Source organism: Mercenaria mercenaria, chromosome 5, assembly GCF_021730395.1.
Source record: "Mercenaria mercenaria strain notata chromosome 5, MADL_Memer_1, whole genome shotgun sequence".
NCBI classification, from domain to species: Eukaryota; Metazoa; Mollusca; class Bivalvia; order Venerida; family Veneridae; genus Mercenaria; species Mercenaria mercenaria.
This window is the reverse complement of record NC_069365.1, coordinates 81,413,892-81,437,195: the sequence shown is the minus strand read 5'-3', so window position 1 is coordinate 81,437,195 and position 23,304 is coordinate 81,413,892. Positions and strand designations below refer to the sequence as shown.

General features: G+C 37.0%; 1 protein-coding gene across 2 annotated transcripts in view; it reads left to right on the top strand.

Annotated features, from left to right (window-relative positions):
* Nucleotides 1-21,764, top strand: part of LOC123557771 (cyclic nucleotide-gated cation channel alpha-3-like) — a 111,280-nt gene extending 89,516 nt beyond the window's left edge. For both annotated transcript variants that reach the window (XM_045349454.2, XM_045349455.2), the window contains one exon: nucleotides 13,428-21,764. In XM_045349454.2, coding sequence (XP_045205389.1) covers nucleotides 13,428-14,812 — 1,385 coding nt within the window. In that variant the 3' untranslated portion in view covers nucleotides 14,813-21,764. The remainder of the gene's footprint in view (nucleotides 1-13,427) is intronic.
* Nucleotides 21,765-23,304: the final 1,540 nt, after the last annotated feature.

Below are 23,304 nucleotides of genomic sequence, written 5' to 3'. Positions count from 1 at the left end.
ACATAAAATAGCCAATCAGAAGGCAGGGAAACGAACCAATAAAACATCTCCAATTAAGTCGTTTTGACCAATGAAAACGTCGAAATTTTAACCAATCGACGCTCAATATTATTAACGAATGACATCGCGAATTCAGAAAGCGAATCGTATATAAGAGAGTGCACAGCCGTCATCCATTGGAATTCATACGGGTGACATGGAAAACTTTACCGTTAACACTTTCACCGGCGCAGACGAATTTTGCGGGGATACAGGCGTTCTCTTCTGCAAATGACAACGGTAAGTCTGAATACTGATCAGAGAATAAACTATTTTGACAGGCTTAAATCCGTACTATAACGTACAAATACGATGATTTTACATAGCGCGATTTATGAGCGCATTAATATAACGATTACAATTTCTTTAATAAACCCGATACGAAATACAATAGAAATAATTAACTAAATTATTCACAACTTACCAGTCCGGATAAATTCGCCTAATGAATCAATGGTTGAATAGAAATATCGTTTCACTACCAATAGCCGATCGGAATGCATTATTTTGACAAGCGGTAACGTTTTTAGCTCACCTGAGCAATGCTCAGGTGAGTTTTTCTGATCGCTCGGTGTCCGGCGTCCGTCGTCCGTCGTCTGTCGTCTGTCGTCCGTCGTCTGTCAACATTTAGCTTGTGTATGCGATAGAGGCTGTATTTTTCAATTAATCTTCATGAATATTGGTCAGAATGATAACCTTGATGAAATCTAGGCCGAGTTCGAAAATGGGTCATCTCGGGTCAAAAACTAGGTCACTAGGTCAAATCAAAGAAAAACCTTGTGTATGCGATAGAGGCTGTATTTTTCATTTAATCTTCATGAATATTGGTCAGAATGATAACCTTGATGAAATCTAGGCCGAGTTTAAAAATGGGTCATCTCGGGTCAAAAACTAGGTCACTATGTCAAATCAAAGAAAAACCTTGTGTATGCGATAGAGGCGGTATTTTTCAATTAATCTTCATGAATATTGGTCAGAATGATAACCTTGATGAAATCTAGGCCGAGTTCGAAAATGGATCATCTCGGGTCAAAAACTAGGTCACTAGGTCAAATCAAAGAAAAACCTTGTGTATGCGATAGAGGCTGTATTTTTCAATTCTTCTTCATGAATATTGGTCAGAATGATAACCTTGATGAAATCTAGGCCGAGTTCGAAAATGGGTCATCTCGAATCAAAAACTAGGTCACTAGGTCAAATCAAAGAAAAACCTTGTGTATAAGATAGAGGCTGTATTTTTCAATTGATCTTCATGAATTTTGGTCAGAATGATTGCCTTGATGAAATCTAGGCCGAGTTCGAAAATGGGTCATCTCGGGTCAAAAACTAGGTCACTAGGTCAAATAAAAGAAAAACCTTGTGTATGCGATAGAGGCGGTATTTTTCAGTTGATCTTCATGAATTTTGGTCTGAATGATTACCTTGATGAAATCTAGGCCGAGTTCGAAAATGGGTCATCTGGGTCAAAAACTAGGTCACTAGGTCATATCACGTAAAAACCTTGTGTATGCGATAGAGGCTGTATTTTTCAATTGATCTTCATGAATTTTGGTCAGAATGATTACCTTGATGAAATTTAGACCAATTTCGAAAATAGGTCATCTGGGGTCAAAAACTAGGTCACTAGGTCAAATCAAAGAAAAACCTTGTGTATGCAGTAGAGGCTGTATTTTTCAACTGATCTTCATGAAATTTAGCCAGAATGATTACCTTGATAAAATCTAGGCCGTGTTCGAAAATGGGTCATCTCGGGTCAAAAACTAGGTCACTAGGTCAAATCGAAGAAAAACATTGTGTATGCAATAGAGGATGTATTTTTCAATTGATCTGTATGAAATTTGGTCAGAATGATTGTCTTGATGAAATCTAGGTCGATTTTGAATATGGGTTATCTGAGTCAAAAACTAGGTCACTAGGTCAAATTAAAGAAAAATCTTGTGTATGCGATAGAGACTGTTTTTTTTTCAATAGATTTTTATGAAATTTGGTCAGGTTGATTGCCTTAATGAAATCTAGGTCGAATTTGAATATGGGTCATCTGAGGTCAAAAACTAGGTCACTTGGTCAAATCAAAGAAAAAACTTCTGTATGTGATAGAGGCTGTATTTTTCAGTTGATCTTCATGAATTTTGGTCAGAATGATTGCCTTGATAAAATCTAGGTTGAGTTTGAACATGGGTCATCTAGGGTCAAAAACTAGGTCATATCTAAGAAAATGCTTGTTTTATCGCAAGAGACCAATTTTTTGGTCCAATCTTAATGAAAATTGGTCAGAATATTTGTTTCCTTGAAATCACTAGGTCAAACATGTTTTACACTGTTATGGAGTGTTTCTTAGGTGAGCGACCTAGGGCCATCTTGGCCCTCTTGTTCCAATACAGGTTGAGACACGTATCGCTTTACGTCTACTCCACGCTACACATATATCGATTTTAAACAGCGCTGTTAACGCTTTATACATAATTATAGAAATGATTATAGCAAAATGTCTTTAATAAACCCGATACGAAAAATGAAACAGAAATACCTAATTTAATCGTTCATACAACTTACCTGTCCGGATAAATTCGCCTAATGAATCAAATCTTTAGATGGTTGAATAGAAATATCGTTTCACTACCAACAGCCAATCGGAATGCAGTATTTTGACAAGCGGTAGCGTTTTTCCAATACACCTGACAGGTTAAGACCCGTATCGCTTTGCGTCTACTCCGCGCTACACATATATCGATTTTAAACAGCGCCGTTAACGCTTCATACATAATTATAGAAATGATTATAGCAAAATGTCTTTAATAAACCCGATACGAAAAATGAAATAGAAATACCTAATTTAATCGTTCATACAGCATAAACCGTGATGTGCGCTTTACTAGATCCTCTAATCGAATGATATTTACCTGTAGAACTCCAGTATATAACACATCACTACCATCAGGCAATCGGAATGCAGTATTTTGACAAGCGGTAACGTTTTCCCAATACACCTGACAGGTTGAGACACGTATCGCTTTGCGTCTACTCCGCGCTACATATTTATTGATTTTAAACAACGCGTTAACGCTTTATACATAAGTATAGAATTGATTATAGCAAAATGACTTTAATAAACCCGATACGAAAAATGAAATAGAAATACCTAATTTAATCGTTCATACAGCATAAACCGTGATGTGCGCTCTACCTGAGATCCTCGAATCGAATGATATTTACCTGTAGAACCCCAGTATATAACACTTCGCTACCTACAACCAATCAGGAAGCAGAATTTTGACAAGCGATAGCGCGGATCGACTTTGTTTTACAATACTGAGGGAAAGTTTAATATTTATCCTTTAAATGAGAATCATTGAAAATAAGTGCCTCTTGTCTGGTTTTTACCGGTTTAATCCAGTATTACTATTTTAACTGACCGGTCAGAACTGAGATAAATGACGTTCTTACTAAAAATACAAGCCTCCTTTTGAAATCGAGGCTTTGTGGCGAGTATATAATAGCGCTTTCATCAGACAAAATTATTCAGAAGTCAAATCATGGAAAATAGCTCGGGAGTATTCGAGAACATGATGAATTCCTTCGCTGCGGACCTAAAGGAAGTGTGTCCAGTACATCACAAAGTATGGCTTTACGAAGCGCATTACAGTAAAGTACATTTTGGGTTTTCGGAAGACATTTGGGTAGAATTATTGACAAGCTATATAAGAAACAGGACGAATTTGAATGTAGACTTCTCCATCATCCACACTGGTGATCCGTATACGGACATGGAGATTAATTTGCCTGACGGACATTATTTGGTAGACATAGAGTTTGCTTTACGCGACTTTCTGGAAGCGAAGGGATATCTGTATGTTCAGTACAAGGACATAACAAAAACGAGAATAGAGTTCGATATGAATTACTCTACATGGGTATATATGCTCCGACAATACATGAGCAAATATCATCCGAAAATAGAACTCAAGTGGTGCGAACATAGCTTGCAACCAAATTCCTATTGCCCCTGTAACATCAGTACGGAACCCGAAGGACCCGGAAATATCTACATAGATGTACTAACTATGCTCTGTGATCATCATGCAAACAGAAATTGGTAGAAAAGAGCATTTTAAAGCGTTGAACTTGTTGCTGAATTGTATTGATCAATTACACGAAATTTGTATGAAAGACAAGCTAAAGAGGCAGTTTTAAATAGTGTAAATGATGGATGTGTTACCATCGGATCTCTGTAGAAAACTATTTTCTGGCTGTGTAGAAAGACCGTATATACCGTTATGTTACATGTTGGACTATGAGCCGTATAGAATGGCTCTTAGTAAAATAACGAACCAAACTTTTCCAAACCTATGCATTAAACAGTGGTTAAAGCAAAATAGCATATCTTTAAAAGACACTTTGATCGACGTTTTCATCAGATGAATTTCAATATTGGGGCGGTCAGTGACTGGATGACTTATATTCCTGAGAACGAGGAAATAGCGCTTTATGTTAACGATGTGATACGATGGGGTGGCTAAGAATTTCAATACGATTGGTTTCCAGTCCGAGAAAAGAATAATAAACATGATTTTATTTTACTGTAGATATCATTGATGCAGTTCTTCATTTAGAATTGCGAGAGGCGCTTATTAAAAAGCATAATATCGATTTGTGAAACGAAATAAAATACAATAAACGAATATGTCGTTTTATTTGTGTACACCTACTGACGCTTAATCTTTTCCGTCAACTCAAATTCGAATGTATAGGTTATGAATAACAAAAACATATTGTTCTTTCAATCTTTTATTGCAAAAGCTTGTAACACATATACAGACTACATGTATCAACTAAAATAAGACACAACAAATTCATCATTCGACTTCTTGCGATACGCATCAAACGGTTTTAATATGTCCTTCATTTTTCGTCCGGAACATCGGTTCATAATGTAATATACGCAATACAGCCCGCATATGTTTGAATCCGTATCCTGTATTTGACTAAAATTCATCCAATAACGCTTCTGTAACGCTTGCTCAAAATGAACTTTGTAGTGCTCCGGTCTATTACCTAGTGAATCGAAAAATTCGTCGGGCCCTCTTTTTGGAAAATAAAAGACCACCCAATGTTTTCCTGATCCTTGGCTCGTGTCTGTATTCGAAATGACGTATTGTCCTCTACGTATTTGAAGTTGGTCCGCGGCGCATATTGTCACAGGGTACTCTTTTAACATTTCCTCGAGTTCGTAGTTATTCATTTTAAAACGTATAGGTGTTCCAATCTATAGTATCTTGGGTCATGCTTTCGCGATATTTCTTACGTCTTGGGCTGTCTAAATCACGACTCAAATGTGTGTCCATTTTATCCCTATGTCGCTTCAGATCACTATGCTTTCGTGACTGTCTTATTTCCGACCTAGCAATATCAACCGCTTGGGCTACGGGTGTCACAAGTTTTACTACGGGGAGATCGTCCGCTTTTTGTTCTTGTGCTTCTCTTTCTCGTTCCTCTTTTAATTCGGCCATTTGTCTTCGATATGCACCGCTTCCTACAAAGTAACGGCCCATATGATCAGGCCGTACGTATCCGTCCCTCAGGTCTTTGAAATGTTGTATCCATTTTTCAGGGTCCGGTTTATCCGGGACCCATTTTTCTTGTTTATAATCGTACACTTCTATGGAACCCATTTTGACACGGTGAAAGTTAAAGCACGCCAATCCTTCTTACAACGTTCATTCATCATCATCCGATTCTTGATCGTCATCAGCTTCTTTATTATCCTCCGTTGAATATTCTTCTTTGCTTTCATGATCGGGCCACAACTCAACAAAAAGGTCTTTTCTAAGGGCAATGGCTTGTCGAATAGATTCTTTGACAGTCATGTCGTGCTGACTTCTTAGTTTCTTAGCCGACTGTAGAATCTGCTGCTGAGTAGGGTCGTTTTGTAGCTCATAAAAGTCGATTAGAAATCGGGCATAATTTTGTCTCAGTCTCTTTCTTAGTTCTGGCAGCACGTCATTAGCGGTGTGACGGTAAGCTTCTTCAAAAGAGAGCCCTTGTTCCGTATAGTTGTTAACTTTAGCTCTGAATTGTTCTTTAATAGATTGTCTGAGAGGATCCTGAAAACGCTTATGCCATATCTCACGGCGTGATCGCTCTTCTATAATCTCAACTTTTCTACGTTTACCGGGAGGTCCCTTGATCAAAGCTCGTTTCTTTACAAAGCTTGTGACATTATTTCTATTTTCTGTTTCATCATCACTATCATCATCATGGTCATCATAACCCTCCTCCTCATCTTCATCCTTGTCATCATTTTTGTCCGATAAGTATCCTTCTCCATTGAAATAGTCTTCTTGTTTATATTCATCATCCGTTCGTTTTCTCTTTTCTGGATTGTTCGCCTCGAAAATGTTATCGCGTAAACGGTGTTGTTCTGGGGTGCTCGATTTTAAGTCTATTACCAAATAACCGTGCGGTCTTGATGTCGCTCGTTCAAACCGTTTCATAAAGATGTTACTAGACGAAGGGTAAATTCTTCTCGCCAATGTAGCAATTTGTTGTCTGTCGATAGGATTATTAAACAGCACCAGATACTGCGTATTCAAAGCGATATCTCTACAAGCTTTACCTTGAGGGAACAAATTTTGGGTGAGATATACGACAGATATGTTCCTGTGGTGACTGCCCTTGGTAAAGAGATCAGCAATTCTTTGATCGCATTTAGCTTCAGTCATCAAGTCGTCAAAGACCAGCAGGTTCCTTTGATTGATATTTATATATTGGGAATCGTTTAGGTAGTCTGGAATACCGTGTACAAATTCGATCCCGGGAACTTCGCGCCGAAGTTCATCATACAATGGTTGCCATTGTCCAAAACACCATATGATACGCTGAGGCTGAGGTCTTACAAGACTTGATGATAACAGTTTTCTTGTCCATTCAGTTTTTCCGCTACCACTAGGTCCTGAAACCACCATAGAAAATGGATGTTGAAATGTCATCTCTCTTGAAGTGCTCAGTATTTGTAATGATGGTGAATAATTCCCAGTGTGGTCATCACTCCAATGCTTATTACGTTGATGTCTCAGCATGGCGTCGCGCCTAGAGAATGACTGGTGACATAGAGGACACTTATTCATTTGTGAAGCAGATGTAAAAATATTTTTCATACAACAAGACACTGCTTTGTGTTCTTACAAATTTTAAATGTCATTCTTACGCTTTTAAGACATATTTTGCTGTCAGAATTATTGTCAGTAATGGTACTGGTGTGGTACTAGTTGTGGTGGTGAAGGTGGTGGTGGTGGTGGTTGAGGTGTGGTGGTGGTGGAATGGTGGTGGTGGTGTGGTGGTGGTGAAGGTGGTGGTGGTTGTGTGGTGGTGGTGGAGGTGGTGGTGGTTTAGGTGGTGTGGTGGTGGTGGTGGAGGTGGTAGAAGTGGTGGAAGTGGTAGTGGTGGTGTAAGTGGTAGTGGTGTTGGTGTGGTACTGATGGTGGTTGTGTGGTGGTGGTGGTGGTGGTGGAGGAAGTGGTAGTGGTGGTGTGGTGGTGGTGATGGTTGTGGTGGTGGAGGAGGTGGTGGTGGTAGTGGTGGTGGTGGTGGAGGTGGAGGCGGTGGTGGTGTGGTGGTGGTAGAAGTGATGGAAGTGGTGGTGGTGGTCGAAGTGGTAGTGCTGGTGGAGGAGAATGTTGTGTGGTACTGGTGGTGGTGGTGGTGGTGGTGGTGGTGGAGGTGGAGGTGGAGGTGGAGGTGGGTGGTGATGGTGGTGGTGGAGGTGGAGGTGGTGGTGGTGATGGAGATGGTGGTAGTGGTGGTGGTGGTGTGGTGGTGGTGGTGGTGGTGGTGGATGTGGTGGTGGTGGTGGTGGTGGAGGTGGAGGAAGTGATGGTGGAGGAAGTGCAGTGATTGTTGTTATTTTTATAGTATTTCTAGTGTTTATGTCAATATTCTGAATGTTTTGTGCTTCAATTATGACTGCGTCGATTTTAGGAAGACGTTGTATGATCGATTTCCGCTGCTTAAGGTAAAGTTGTATTCCGATGATACTTGAAGTGTGATCTATGAAACGTCTCAATATGCGCCAGGATTTCACTATCTCTGTTGCAGACAGTAATTTAAACGTTTTGTTGTATCTCGAACTGTTTCATATAGTGGCAGGCAGTCTGGTTTTAATTCACTTTAATTTCATAATCTACGTATGTAGCTGAATTCGTTGTCGCAAAGGCTAAAGCGAAAGGCAAGGAGAATATAACGATAAGTATATTCGTGCATATGATGATTGCTTTTTGTCGTTTGATGATGACATTTGACTGGCGAGAGTTTTCCATACTGTAAGCTTTGACTAACTAAAGCGTGTTCTAATATACACGTTTCGAAGGGCCTCGTTTCCAAAGCAAGGCTTATGTAAAAAGGGAGTGATTTCATTGTGGTATGAATTCTAAAGTAAGAATGATTTATCTGACTCGAGCGCGTTCTGAATTCGAAAAGTCATTCGTCAATAATATTGAGCGTCGATTGGTTAAAATTTCGAGGTTTTCATCGGCCAAAACGACTTTATTGGAGATGTTTTATTGGTTCGTTTTTCCTGCCTTCTGACTGGCTATTTTATGTTTAGAAACGAAGGTATTAATCCGTATTCTAAAAGTGTTGGTTCATTTTAGCGTGGGATATCGACGAGTTTACATCCGTTGAGTAGGTAATATTTTGTCTTATAATTTCATTTTATAAATAGTTATTCTCATATAGATTTTAATGATTGGTCAAGTTGTAGACATTATTATACATTTTCTTTCGAATGTTTTTTTTTATACGAGGATTCTTTTTTTTTTTTTACGCACGGGTATAGCTTTCGTTTTCGTGTTATCTCCCCGTGTAGGGCCGACCCTCAATGTGCGCGAACACGCCCTAGATAAGTATACAAGACATTCCTAAGCATTTTCATAAATACGTCATTAGAATTCAAAATGGCCGCCACACACGCGCACTTATTATGAATTCTTATATGCAAATGAGTTACTAATTATAGTAACTAGGTCATCCAAGATGGCGCCCGTTTGTTTACCCCCAAACCAATGCCTATACTACTCATCGGCACAAAACCATTATCTGATAAAAGTATATGAAAATAATACTACTTGTATCTGGGAATTTAAAGTTTTGAATTGTTTGCCTAAATAAGATTTTCTAAGAGAAAAAGAAGAGCAGCATAGAAATAGTGCTTTCCAGAAATCTAAGTGGACAATGAATTAGACATGCTCCGAGACTTTTATTAAAACAAGTAATGTGATTGTGGAGATATAAATACATTTCATGATGCTTTCCGAAGTCATTATTTATTTTTAGAAAACATTTCGCAGAGTCTCTGTTACATAACACTAAAAAGATTTTAGGCAAATTTAAAATTTGTGTTTAATTACTTCGACGCAGTAATACAAAACATTCTAAGAAGCTATAGATATTCTCTTTGACTGAAGGATTGTTTAAACTCTGGGGTATATAGAAATTTGTATAATGTGACCTGAGTTATAAAAGTAAGTCAGTTTGCGAATAAAGTTAAATTTCCAGAACATTATGGTGTACCGCTGGTTACAATTGGAAGTTTCAATTAAATTTACTTGGAACAAAATGTTACCGAAGTTCGAAAACCGACGTTAAGGTTTTGTGATCAGCAATGATCCAGATTAGTGCGTTCATGTTGTTCTTTTATCCCCACATCCAGACTGTTCGTTTATCCCGACATCCAGACTGTTCGTTTATCCCCACATCCATACTGTTTGTTTATCCCCATATCCATACGGTTCGTTTATCGCCACATCCAGACTGTTTTTTTATCCCCATATCCATACGGTTCGTTTATCCCCACATACAGACTGTTTGTTTATCCCCACATCCAGACTGTTCTTTTTATCCCCACTTCCATACGGTTTGTTTATCCCCATATCCAGACTGTTCTTTTTATCCCCACATCCATACGGTTCGTTTATCCCCACATCCAGACTGTTCGTTTATCCCCACATCCATACGGTTCGTTTATCGCCACATTCAGACTGTTTGTTTATCACCATATCCATACGGTTCGTTTATCCCCACATCCAGACTGTTCGTTTATCCCCACATCCAGACTGTTCTTTTTATCCCCACATCCATACTGTTCGTTTATCCCCACATCCATACAGTTCGTTTATCCCCACATCCATACTGTTTGTTTAGCCCCACATCCATACAGTTCGTTTATCGCCACATCCAGACTGTTCGTTTATCGCCACATCCATACGGTTCGTTTATCGCCACATCCATACGGTTCGTTTATCCCCACATCCAGACTGTTCGTTTATCCCCACATCCATACGGTTCGTTTATCGCCACATCCAGACTGTTCGTTTATCCCCACATCCATACGGTTCGTTTATCGCCACATCCATATGGTTCGTTTATCGCCACATCCAGACTGTTCGTTTATCCCCACATCCATACGGTTCGTTTATCCCCACATCCAGACTGTTCTTTTTATCCCCACATCCATATGGTTAATTTATCGCCACATTCAGACTGTTCGTTTATCCCCACATCCATACGGTTCGTTTATCCCCACATCCATACGGTTCGTTTATCGCCACATTCAGACTGTTCGTTTATCCCCACATCCAGACTGTTCAGACTGTTTGTTTATCCCTATATCCATGCGGTTCGTTTATCGCCACATTCAGACTGTTTGTTTATCCCCATATCCATACGGTTCGTTTATCCCCACATCCAGACTGTTCGTTTATCCCTACATCCAGACTGTTCTTTTTATCCCCACATCCATACGGTTCGTTTATCCCCACATCCAGACTGTTCTTTTTATTGCCACATCCATACAGTTTGTTTATCCCCACATCCATACGGTTCGTTTATCGCCACATCCAGACTGTTCGTTTATCGCCACATCCAGACTGTTCGTTTATCGCCACATCCAGACTGTTCGTTTATCCCTACATCCATACGGTTCTTTTTATCCCCACATCCATACGGTTCGTTTATCGCCACATCCAGACTGTTCGTTTATCGCCACATCCATACGGTTCGTTTATCGCCACATCCATACGGTTCCTTTATCGCCACATCCAGACTGTTCGTTTATCCCTACATCCATACGGTTCGTTTATCCCCACATCCAGACTGTTCTTTTTATCCCCACATCCATACGGTTCGTTTATCGCCACATTCAGACTGTTCGTTTATCCCCACATCCATACGGTTCGTTTATCGCCACATTCATACGGTTCGTGTATCGCCACATTCAGACTGTTTGTTTATCCCCACATCCATACGGTTTGTTTATCCCCACATCCAGACTGTTCGTTTATCCCCACATCCATACGGTTCGTTTATCGCCACATCCATACTGTTTGTTTATCACCACATCCATACGGTTCGTTTATCCCCACATCCAGACTGTTCGTTTATCGCCACATTCAGACTGTTCTTTTTATCCCCACATCCATACGGTTCGTTTATCCCCACATCCAGACTGTTTGTTTATCCCCGAATCCATACGGTTCATTTATCGCCACATTCAGACTGTTCGTTTATCCCCACATCCATATGGTTCGTTTATCCCCACATCCAGACTGTTCGTTTATCCCCACATCCATAAGGTTCGTTTATCCCCACATCCAGACTGTTTTTTTATCCCCACATCCAGACTGTTCGTTTATCCCCACATCCAGACTGTTTGTTTATCCCCACATCCATACTGTTCGTTTATCACCACATCCATACGGTTCGTTAATCCCCACATCCATACTGTTGGTACATCAATTTCAGCACTTCTATGCAGCTGATAAGCGAATAGTATGGTTCCAGATCAGAGTGCCCGAATGCGCAAGCTTATCAGGATTCATACTGGTCGCTTAGCCGGCTTAACTAAAATTGTCTTTGTCATTCCTTTCAATACTTACTTCAATTTCCATGCTGTCCGAGGCGGAATTCCGTCTAAAACTGCCATGTAAACCCCAAAAGCAAGTGCCTTTTATTTCTAATTTTTTTTAATATATACGCATACAATGACGCGTTTCGCGTGGAGTCATTTAAAATATGCCCTGCTAGTCAAAGGGTATGATAATATTATGCGAAAAATAATTTGTACATGAAAGAAAATTGATACATAAAACGGGTTAGTAAACAATTAAGTTTTAATACTTGAAACAGCAAACAGTATTACCAGTCGATTTGATTTATAGATTTCAATATAATGATATACCAGCGCACATATTCATTTCATTTAACTGTTTTTTTAAAAATAAGAATGTTACAGTTCTGATACATAACGATATTGATTTAATACTTGTTCAAATGTGACAGTTAGCTTCTGTTACGCCTTTTTGTTACCCTTTGAAAATATTTCAATGTAAGTATAACATATATTTTAATGTCGTAATGTTTCGTATTTAAAGATACGTCATACTCAATAGTACGATCTAAGACAATTGCGTGCGCACGTACAGATGCTCGCGCACATACAGATGAGTAGAAGGACGTAAAAAGATATTCTGTTGTGAAACATGTCGAGTTGATTGATAGAATTTATTGACTTCCAGTCCAAATTAAGGAAGACCTGTTTCCTCTTCCTAGCCAAAGATTGATGCTGGCTGCACTGCCGCCGCCTAAATTGATGTGTTTACAGAAACAGCAGAAGCGCTAATGGCTTATATTGGCGTCATGTGTGTTTTTGTCGCTTTATTGTCTAGAAAAACAGATTACTTAGCGTTGATAGCCTGCCTCGGAAAACTACAATTCCATATACCACTGACTATTGTTAAAAAATAGATACAAAATAAAAGTTGCGCTTTAGTGTACTTGTAGCACAAAAGCTCAGTTATATCAACCAGCATAGGATGCAGTTACCTCAAACATTAAAAATCTCTCATGTTGACAGATACATATAAAACATTAAACATTTCATATTGAAACTCAGTTTGAGTAATCACTCGAGAAATACGTATGGTATTTCCCGTCTGCCTGGAACGACTTGGAAGACGTGATTACAGACTGGCCTGACAAAATAGGCTGTGACTAAAAACAGATCTGGTGCACCTGTGATATATTACAGACTCCGGTATATACCGGATTCAAGCAATTTGAATGAAAAGTACCTTAAATGTATATATTTTGTAACCATGGTGATACTAATCCTAACCTTTAGTCAGTATATTATACATATTATACATTAAATGCGTGCGGACATGCAAAAATTTCCGTATTTTTACCGTGCGCTCCAATTGATAATCATTTCCGGGCATGCGCAGAATGGCTGCATCAGATCTGTAATGAGAAACATCGGACAAAATATATGTATGAAATAAAATAGAGACAGTATGATTATGTAATTTGAAGAGAAAATTATCTTTTATCTATTTCAGGCTATTTAGAAGAGGGCCTGCTTGTGACAAATCCACAGAAATTGAGAAAGAACTACATTAAGAGCACAAATTTTAAAATGGATATTATCAGTATACTTCCAACAGACATCTTATATATCGTTACTGGATTTAATATACCAGAACTTCGATTTAATCGAATTTTCAAATTTGGAAGATTATTCGAATTTTTTGACCGGACGGCAACACGAACAAGCTTTACAAATTTGTTTAGAATAATGAACCTTGTGCTGTATATATTAATTATTATTCACTGGAACGCATGTGTTTACTTTGCAATATCACACGCAATAGGTTTCGGAACCGACAAATGGGTTTATCCAAATTCTTCGCTGCCAGAAAATAGACCTTTGACCAGGAAGTATATATACAGCTTCTACTGGTCAACGTTGACCTTGACAACCATTGGTGAAACACCGAAACCAGAAAGAGACATTGAATACCTCTTTGTTGTTGTAGATTTTCTCATTGGAGTGCTCATATTTGCTACCATTGTCGGTAATGTTGGTTCAATGATAACCAATATGAACGCTACTAGGGCCGAGTTCCAGCAGAAAATGGATGGTGTAAAACAATATATGGACTTCAGAAAAGTTTCCAAGGAACTAGAACAGAGAGTTATAAAGTGGTTTGATTATTTGTGGATTAATAAACAATCGTTGAATGAAGAGGAGGTATTGTCCGCTTTACCGGATAAACTCAAAGCGGAGATAGCAATACATGTTCATTTAGAAACGTTGAAAAGAGTGGCCTTATTTCAAGACTGTGAGCCGGGCTTACTAGTAGAATTGGTGCTGAAATTAAAGTTGCAGGTGTTTAGTCCAATGGATTACATATGCCGTAAGGGTGATATTGGCAAGGAAATGTATATTGTGAAACGCGGACAACTTGGTGTTGTTTCTGACGATGGAAAAACTACGTTTGCTACTCTGAGTGAAGGGAGTGTGTTTGGTGAAATAAGTATTTTGAATATTGCGGGCAATAAGAACGGCAACAGGCGCACAGCAAATATTAGAAGTGTTGGTTACTCAGACCTATTCTGTCTTTCGAAAGACGATCTTTGGGAGGTTTTGAATCAATACCCTGAGGCAAAGAAAATTCTAATAGACAAGGGTAAGAAAATTCTTAGAAAAGATAACCTGCTTGACGAGGATCTCATGGAAAAAATGGAACAGCAAGAGGAAACGACGGAGCAAAAGCTCGAACGGATTGAAAACAGTTTAGATACATTGCAGACAAGATTTGCAAGGCTTTTGGCTGATTTTAATTCAACTCAACAGAAACTGAAACAACGAATTACGCGAGTTGAGAAAACACTTCCCAAAGATGCTGATGCTGTATCCAACACATCTTATTTAGACACGTGAGAAGTCCGCACGCATGCGTAATGACGGAATTTAGAACCGAACTGGGCACAGCAATTGTGAGGCCTAATTAATGACAAAAGAAGATGATTGTGTTGGAAGAGAAGTTGAGCTCATAAGCTTTGAATGTTTTGGAATATTGCTGAAATGTAAAGCGGGTTTTTGCATGATCATACATAGCATACAAACATATTCCCATTCTACTGTGACAGATTTATTCGAAAGCAATACATACTGTTAATCGTTCAGGAGAAATAGGAGCGCTTATGCATGGAAGATGTTGAGGAAGGCTTGGTAAAAGCATTGAATATACTTTTAATTATTCTAAAGGAAGTATAACCAGGCCTGTACTTCGAAGAAGTGATTGAAATTACACACGCATATAAGAACGTCAATGTTTTGCTAGTGTATTGGATATACATTACAATCTGGTGCAGTATCAAATCAAATTGAATGAAAAATTATGGCTAAACAACCTATTTTCAATAGGTACTGGGCATTTTGTCAAAAGATGCAAAAGTATGTTATAAGGTATATTTTTTTCCACTGAAGTTCTATAAAAAATAAATGGTGGGAATGCGGTGCGTTTGCATTTAACTTGTGTTGGAATGGGATTTTTATACAGAGAAGTGTATAGGGTAATCGAAGTGAACTGAACAGAGAATTGTGTATACTGTCTTAAGTAATCGAAAGTGGTGAAATTTGTCAAAATGCATAAAATAGTGTTTGATAAAGTAGTTGCGCCATTGAACTCGGATTAAAGAATTGCACAAATTGGAAAATTTGACTGTTTCCAGGGCCTCTTATAGAAATTATGTTTAACAGCTTATTCGATAAATAAAATGGCTCAACTTTAGCTTCTGCAAAACTAACACAATCTGAACTTTACTCATAGATAAAATTTAGCATGAATAGAGGGGTGATTGATTGCAGGCAGATATCTGGTCAATACCAGACACATATAGACGACAATGTGCTTTATCTGAAGAAATGTGAAGAGAGTCCATCTTGAGAATTATTTTGAAACGTTGTATTTTGTTTGATTCGTAGTGTAACTGATTATGTTACTAATTATCTGCTGGCGGAAACATATAAACTGCTCATTTTCGTATCCAAAAAGCAAAATACCTTCACAAAACAGATGCATTAATTAAAACCTACTTCGCGTAAAGTTTCAGCTTATTCGGTTCTTGGTTAGAGGTAATGGATCTGTAATGACGTTCGGCAATTTCCGTGCGATGACGTAGTTTCTGCACCCTACTTCGGTATTCTTCGGCTATTAATGTAGCTCAGACAAACACATTACTTTCCGTACCAGCCGGAATATGCCGAAATAGCATTCGGAGAATACGTAATCAAACGAACTTTGCCGAATTTCTACGAGCCCACTACCTTAAATTCGCATATATTGCTATGTTTGATATTCGACTACATTCCAAAACTTCGCATGTACGTCGGAGTAAAAGTAATCATTAATAAGAAACTTGCTCTTAAAGGTAAGGACCGATTATGATAATCACTCATGTCCGTGATGTTATGTATTTTCACAATGCTGTTTCGGCATCCTTCGGTTGTTACAGTTGCTCAAACGAGCACATAGTTATCATGTATAACCGACGAATGCTGAAATCGAATGCAGAGATTACTTAATGGAAAAAATGGTTGATTGTAACCAGACAGGAGTATTTTTCACGGCTTAAAAGAACTGTGTACCATCAAGTTCCTTCATTATGATTAGATACTCCAACCCAATTCAGTTTGCAAAGTTCATGCAGTGCACACCATTCCATTTAAATTTATTTTTTAGAAAACTTATTTTTAATGCGCTTTATATACTTTTCAGACTTTGCATCAGTATTTTCCATAAAATATTATACGGCAATATATCCACTAAAGGCTAATGAATTTCATAACACAGTTCCATCAGGCCTCGAGCTGGAAGGTAAAACCCTCCCCCACCCCTCTAGGGATTTTTGTAGACCCCATTATTTTTAAGGCCCTTGTCTGTAGAGCATATTTCTTAATTCTACCATCTGGCAAGTGGGTTCTATAATGAATTACAGCATGTACTCTACGTTACCTGTCATTTGTTTTATAAAAATACTCGTATCAGTTATTTCAATAGGTTTAATTGTCAGAAAATATCAGTCATGTCTAAAATATAGTATTTTCAGATACATGTATTTAAGAACTTAACGTTCAACAGTTTTAAGAACAAGTGTGGTACCATTATTATATACGTTACTAAAATTCACGATATAATCTTTTCATTTCTCAGTCAATAGATTGTTTATGTAATCCTTATAATGATGTTTAGACTTAGATAATGCCAGTATCTCATCAAGTTCGAACACGTTTGATATAAAAATGCATGTAGAACAGAACTGACATTGTAACCTACATTACTATACGTTACTGTAAGTTCATCGTTAGACTGCCAAACCAATGAATATGCCTTCTTAGCTACAGCCAAGTCACATGTCACAGTGACTGTAGTATATTTATTGCCACCTTCATTACTGGCATCCACAGACATTTGAAAGATATGCTGGACTGTATCATTATCATTCAAAGGTGCACACTCTCTGAAAATCTTTCATATCTTTGTTATTTATTTATTTATTTATTTATTTATTTATTTCATTTTATTTCTTTTTATTTTCCTCTCAATGAAATTTGTTTCATTTTACATGAAAAGGATTTATTTGTTAATCTTGATTGTAAATTCAGTTTGAAGAAAATTATTATTATATATTTGATTTAATTAGTAAATTTCGTTAAATAGATTTATATTTTGTTATATATTTATTTATTTTATCATATATAATATATATGATACATATTCATGAAATTTGTACATGTTACATATCTGTTTGATCTAAATATTTTATCATATCCCAATTATTGACTTTTTTTTAAAATATCATGAATTTGAAACTCTAATAGTCAAAAATATATTATTTTTATCTTCTTGACTATACATTACAGCTTACTCTCTCGTAATAAGTAGAAACATTTTACTCCTGATGTATGTCAAACTCTTATCTGTTATAACCACAACTTCTATTTATAACATGGACACCTCAAAAGAAATATAAATTCACATTTAGTTTTATTTTCTATTTTAGTTACGATGTTTGGCAACGTACATATGATAACTTAAAGCACATACCTCCTATAAGTTACACTTTTACCTACAAAATATAAATATGTATATTCTGTCTTCATATATTGACATATTGTGTAGCTAGTAAACTATTTATGGCTAACTGTAGTGCCAGTCAATATTTTCTAAAAAAATGTTACTGGTAACGTATAAAGTAGGCTGTAACGTAAAAAGAACCCTACTATCAGACGGCAGAATTTCTGGAATGATAGCTCAAATTATGTACTTTAAGAAAATCATAGCGTAGAAATATCCATAGATTGGGGAGGGGGGTTATTGTTAGCTTAATGCCTATATAGTTCAACTTTAAATTTTACTAAAGTTTTTTTCTGGTGTCAGGAAACGAAATTCTTAGATCTCGGGCAATAATTTCCACTATTAACCGACAAGCCATTCAGTACGTGAATAACAATTAGAGTATCATCCATAAATACAGTAACAGAAAAAAGTACATCAAATCATAATAGTGTTTTATTATTAGCTCACACATAATTATAATAGTGTTTTATTATTAGCTCACACATTGATATCCTTACCGTTTCTTCAAATACAGTAGTAAATTTATTTGCCAAAAGTAATTAGACTACTGAAAAAAACTTCACAAACAGGACAGTGTTATGCGCTTCTTGAATGGCTTGCCGAGGGACGAAAAGCAATTAGCTTTAACCTTTAGCCTGCTGGCGGCAAATGATTTTGCCTTTGCGACCAGTGCAGACCAAGATGGTCTGCACTGTTCGCTATTCAGTCAGTAAATTTTCAGTGAACTGTTCGCTATTCAGTCAGTAAATTTTCAGTGAATACGCCTTTAAATGATAAGTGATGCTTCTAAAATTGAATGATGGGCCAGTCTATTTTAGAAATTTAGCAGGGTAAGGGTTAACTACTGATCAGCCAGCTATTCAATAAGTATCTTATAACATGACATCTATAATGCATTTTCATATTATTTGTCGCCATGTTTTGACTATAGCTTGCGATTTATATCAGGAGTCATACAAAAGTACACAACACTACCTCGCTCAAAGTAAATGTGTAACACCATTGATAATATACTCTTTTTTCAGAGGATTGTGGTGTTTCTTGTTATAAATCCAAGTCTGGTGTGAAGAACAGTATGTTTACATTTACAAATGTTTCAAAAATGCATTTGTCTAAATTTTCAAACTTTAATCATTTTGAGCAGTGTGTGTTGCCAATATGTACATATTGCATTTAACTGCTAATGAACTAGATCTGGATTTTTACATTTAACTAAAATAACTTTTTAAATGAAATACGTTAATTTGGCTCATCATATCTGTTTCGTCTTTATGATCAATTGTACATGTTGTACTTAGAATTACATTGAAGCAATTGAATATACACAATATTTGACTTTTTTTAATGGAATGCTTAGGCACTGATTAATATATAATGATTAGTTGCGTGATTCAGTACATGCTATAAATCGGTAAAAATGAAATAAATGAAAAAATAAGAAAATAAAAAATAATCAAATAGGAACTATTTTCAATCAAGATCGTGATATATACCGAAAATGGTTATGTTTCTTTGATATTTTGCATAATCAAGCACACGTCACAAGCAAGCTTTAAGTTACTAGGCAAGAAAGGTTACTACTTTGAATTCCTTTTACGAGACAAAAAATGCTATTTCATGTCAATGTTGAAGGTGCACCCGCTTGATATTAATAAAATGATTTGTAATTATGTATTTATTTATAAAAAGCGCTGGCGCTTTTAATGACAGATTTGTTCTGAGTGTGTAAAAAGCTGTATAATGTCAAAGTATTGTTTGTCCGTGATACATCCATCAATGTTTGACCTGTGAAGTTGATGTAGAATAATCTCATTTGGGAAATAGATTTTAGTTTTGCTTGCTTTGTTGGCAAATAAAACACGGTTTTGAGTTCAGATGCGTTGTAATCTAATCACAAAGGCCGAAGGCCTTATTGATTAATTACGACGCATCCATCCGAACGAAAAACAAACTTGTTTTATTTACCAACAAAACACGCAAAACTAAAATCTATTTCCATTCTAACACGTTCGAATTACACCAGGAAGGGATATTAATCTGGAATCCTTTTTTAGGCGGAATAGCCAAAAGTAAGTCATTTTGCGAAACGTATTTTAATCGACAAGACAGTACACGGTAAAATCCTTCTTTGTTTATATAAAAGAAAATCTTAAAAGTGTTAAAATTAATGTTGACTCCTAAATGAGTAAATAGTTTAAACTATATTGTTCTCATAGCATGTAGACACGTGTATGGTTGAAACTGATTCCTTTGGTTATTTAAGCTATCATGCACTTATCTCGATCTCATATCTAAAATGATTGTGGGATGTCCTTGGAGATCCGAGTCCAAAGTTATTTAAAACAGAAAACAAGGATCATCAAAACGCATTACTTTTCGGAAGTGTCAGATCTTAACAAGCTGTCACAAAGCGTTATATTACAAATAGACTCATCTCATATATCTAGCACCTGAGCTGCTGCTTCTCGCGATATCGCCAGACTATACCAGTGACAACTAGCGTTATTTGATTAGTTGGAAAATTGAATTACCTGATGTTTGTAACACACAAAAATAATAAGAATAGTATCTATTAGCTTTCGTTTGTTTTCACAGGTACAAGATAAGCATACAGTACAAAAATTATTCTAAAAACTATCCGTCGAGTAATCAGGTAATGGCTAGTTTTAATATTTTTGTATTCAGAAGTAAACAGCAGTATGTAAAAAGAGTTGTCGTTCTTTTAAATTTTTAATCTTTTCAAATGGTTTCTTACAGTTTTAATTTATCAAATACGTGGCACATTTGATACAAGATATATGCAAGTCGTCTAGTCTGAACAAACAACCAGTCTAGTATGAACAAACAACCAGTCTAGTATGAACAAACAACCAGTCTAGTATTCGGTAGAGGGTCCTTCATTTAAAACAGGTCAGTTGAAATTTCAGAGCGTCTTGTTATTTTTTGACTGTCTGGTTAAAAGCAAACAAATTGTTAAGTTTGATATGAGCCGCACCATGAGGATGCGCAGGCAGGTCTGGATCCATGCTGGTCGCAAATGCACTATGTTGGTTTTTTCATGTCGCGGCTCAAATGTATCATTTGAAGTTCATGAGAGCAGCTCTCATTTCTGACAATGCAGTTATTTTACGTGAGGTGCGAATATTGGGTCTTGCTTAACTTTTGTAGAAGATTTTACGAATGCGATCTAGCCGGCATACTTTGGGATCATGGAGTCGATTTAAGTTTACTTTATACTAGAATTCGGCTTAATAATGTCCGTGTGAGGGGTGTTGCACATCTAATAACCCATTAGGACTTTCTTACAAATTCATTGAGAACCCTGAACAGAATACACGCTTAAACTTGGCGACCAAGTTTTACAAAAAATCCTCGGTGCAAACATTAGCTTTTCCCGCAACGAAGATCAAAATAGTGCCGTTTATCGCAAAGTAAAATACGCGGTGATTGCTAATACTAGTACCTAACAGCGCATGCGCGATATTTTTCTTCCTGTTTTAACTGAAATTTAATAGTTTGAGTAATATCTACATATCATGGCTTTTATTTCATTTGTCTTTTATTTCCAGACATAATTCGTATGTTAGGTAGTTACGGTAACAGAAACGTTTTAGGAATATTCATGATTATTACACATCAAGAATCACCTTCATTTTCGACATAGCTATATTTATGAATTTACGTTAGATTTACAAGTGCGTATCATTTTTATGTCTATTACTTTTAAAAAATGCGATACTGTTGTTACATAAAAATGCAGTCAATAAAGAATGATAAAACCAATCTGTATTTTTTTGTTTAGTTTCATCACACAAATAGTCATTCTGTATCGTTATAGGCCTGGTACTAACACAGGCGCGCATGCACACAAATACACTATATTCATATATTAATGTTGTAGACCCTTTTATGAGTAAAAACCTGACATTAATTAGCACACGGTCTTTGCTCACATTTAGTATTATTCCGCTGGACCCAGAGAAAGCAGAAACCTGAAAATGCTTATAATTAAAAAATTTAGCTAGAATCACCAAACCTGGCACAATTTTTAAATAGAACATGACCTTTGCTCACTTTAATATTATCCCCCCTTGACCTAGTTAAAGCAGAGTTTTTCCCTTGCTTTTGTAAAACATAAGGATTTTTGAATGTATCCAAGAAACCTTTATACGGATCTTCATGAAACTTAACAAAACTTTAAATCGCTATAAGGCGGTAAAACGCGTGCATATATTGCAAGGAACACTTCAATAAACAGAGTTATTGTCCTTTAATTGTTTTACAATCAATAAACTCCCACATAACAAAGTAGTCCATTGGTGGGTCTTCATGAAATTTAGCACAACTATAGATCACTATAGGGCAGTGTCGCATACACATCTTTCATCAGGAGCGCTTTCAATTAACGCATACTTATTGCCTTTGAATCGTTTCAAAACTAATAAATTCCCTAAAAACAAAATTACCCATTGGTGACTCTTCATGAAACGTAATACAAATATAGGTCTCTGTAGGGCAGAGTAACTGTTTTCCCCTTTGTTTGGTAAACAAGGCACCAACAAACAATGGCACAGTCCTATTATACATAACGTGTGTATATCTGGAAAGTAAGTAGCTTTCAAAATATAGCACCCCTCGCCCCCGCCCTCCATTCATAAAAACAACATATTCGGTGAGGGATATAAATTCACTGTATTTGCTTGTTATAATTCCAATTATTCTTTATGCTTTGACAAAATACAACACCCTGTAAACATACAACTGAAAGCAGCTGAATACAAAGATTTTTGTCTGCAAAAAATGTGTGCGCAGTTGGCTTTATTCTAATACATTGTGGTCCAATTGTGAAAAATGTTCTATGACTTCAATCATTCTCGATACGTTCTTCTTGATAGTGTCTATCCCCATTAAGGTGTATAACAGAAGATACTTAAGTCTCCCTTTAAATTTCAGCACCAAGCAGGGGAGCTACTGGCTTTGTCTTTTTGGGAGCGATTCTATGACCTCCTGAATTCGAGGTTGACGCTCTCCTGCTATAGGCTTTTTGTTTGTTTGTAAGCTTATTTATCGTCGTTGCTGGTAACTCATATGGGCGACTCCTCGTGAAGACTATTAGTAATGTTAGCCGGAAAATAGTGCAGTATATAGAAGATGCTCTTATTATAGAAACTTCCCTGGTTCTTCAGTGTGCCAGGTTTAAAGCTGCCATACCTGGGACGCCTATCCCAGTGTCAGCATTTTTTAGTTTGAGGAGCGGGCCATTACACTCATGACCCATGGTTTCGTAATC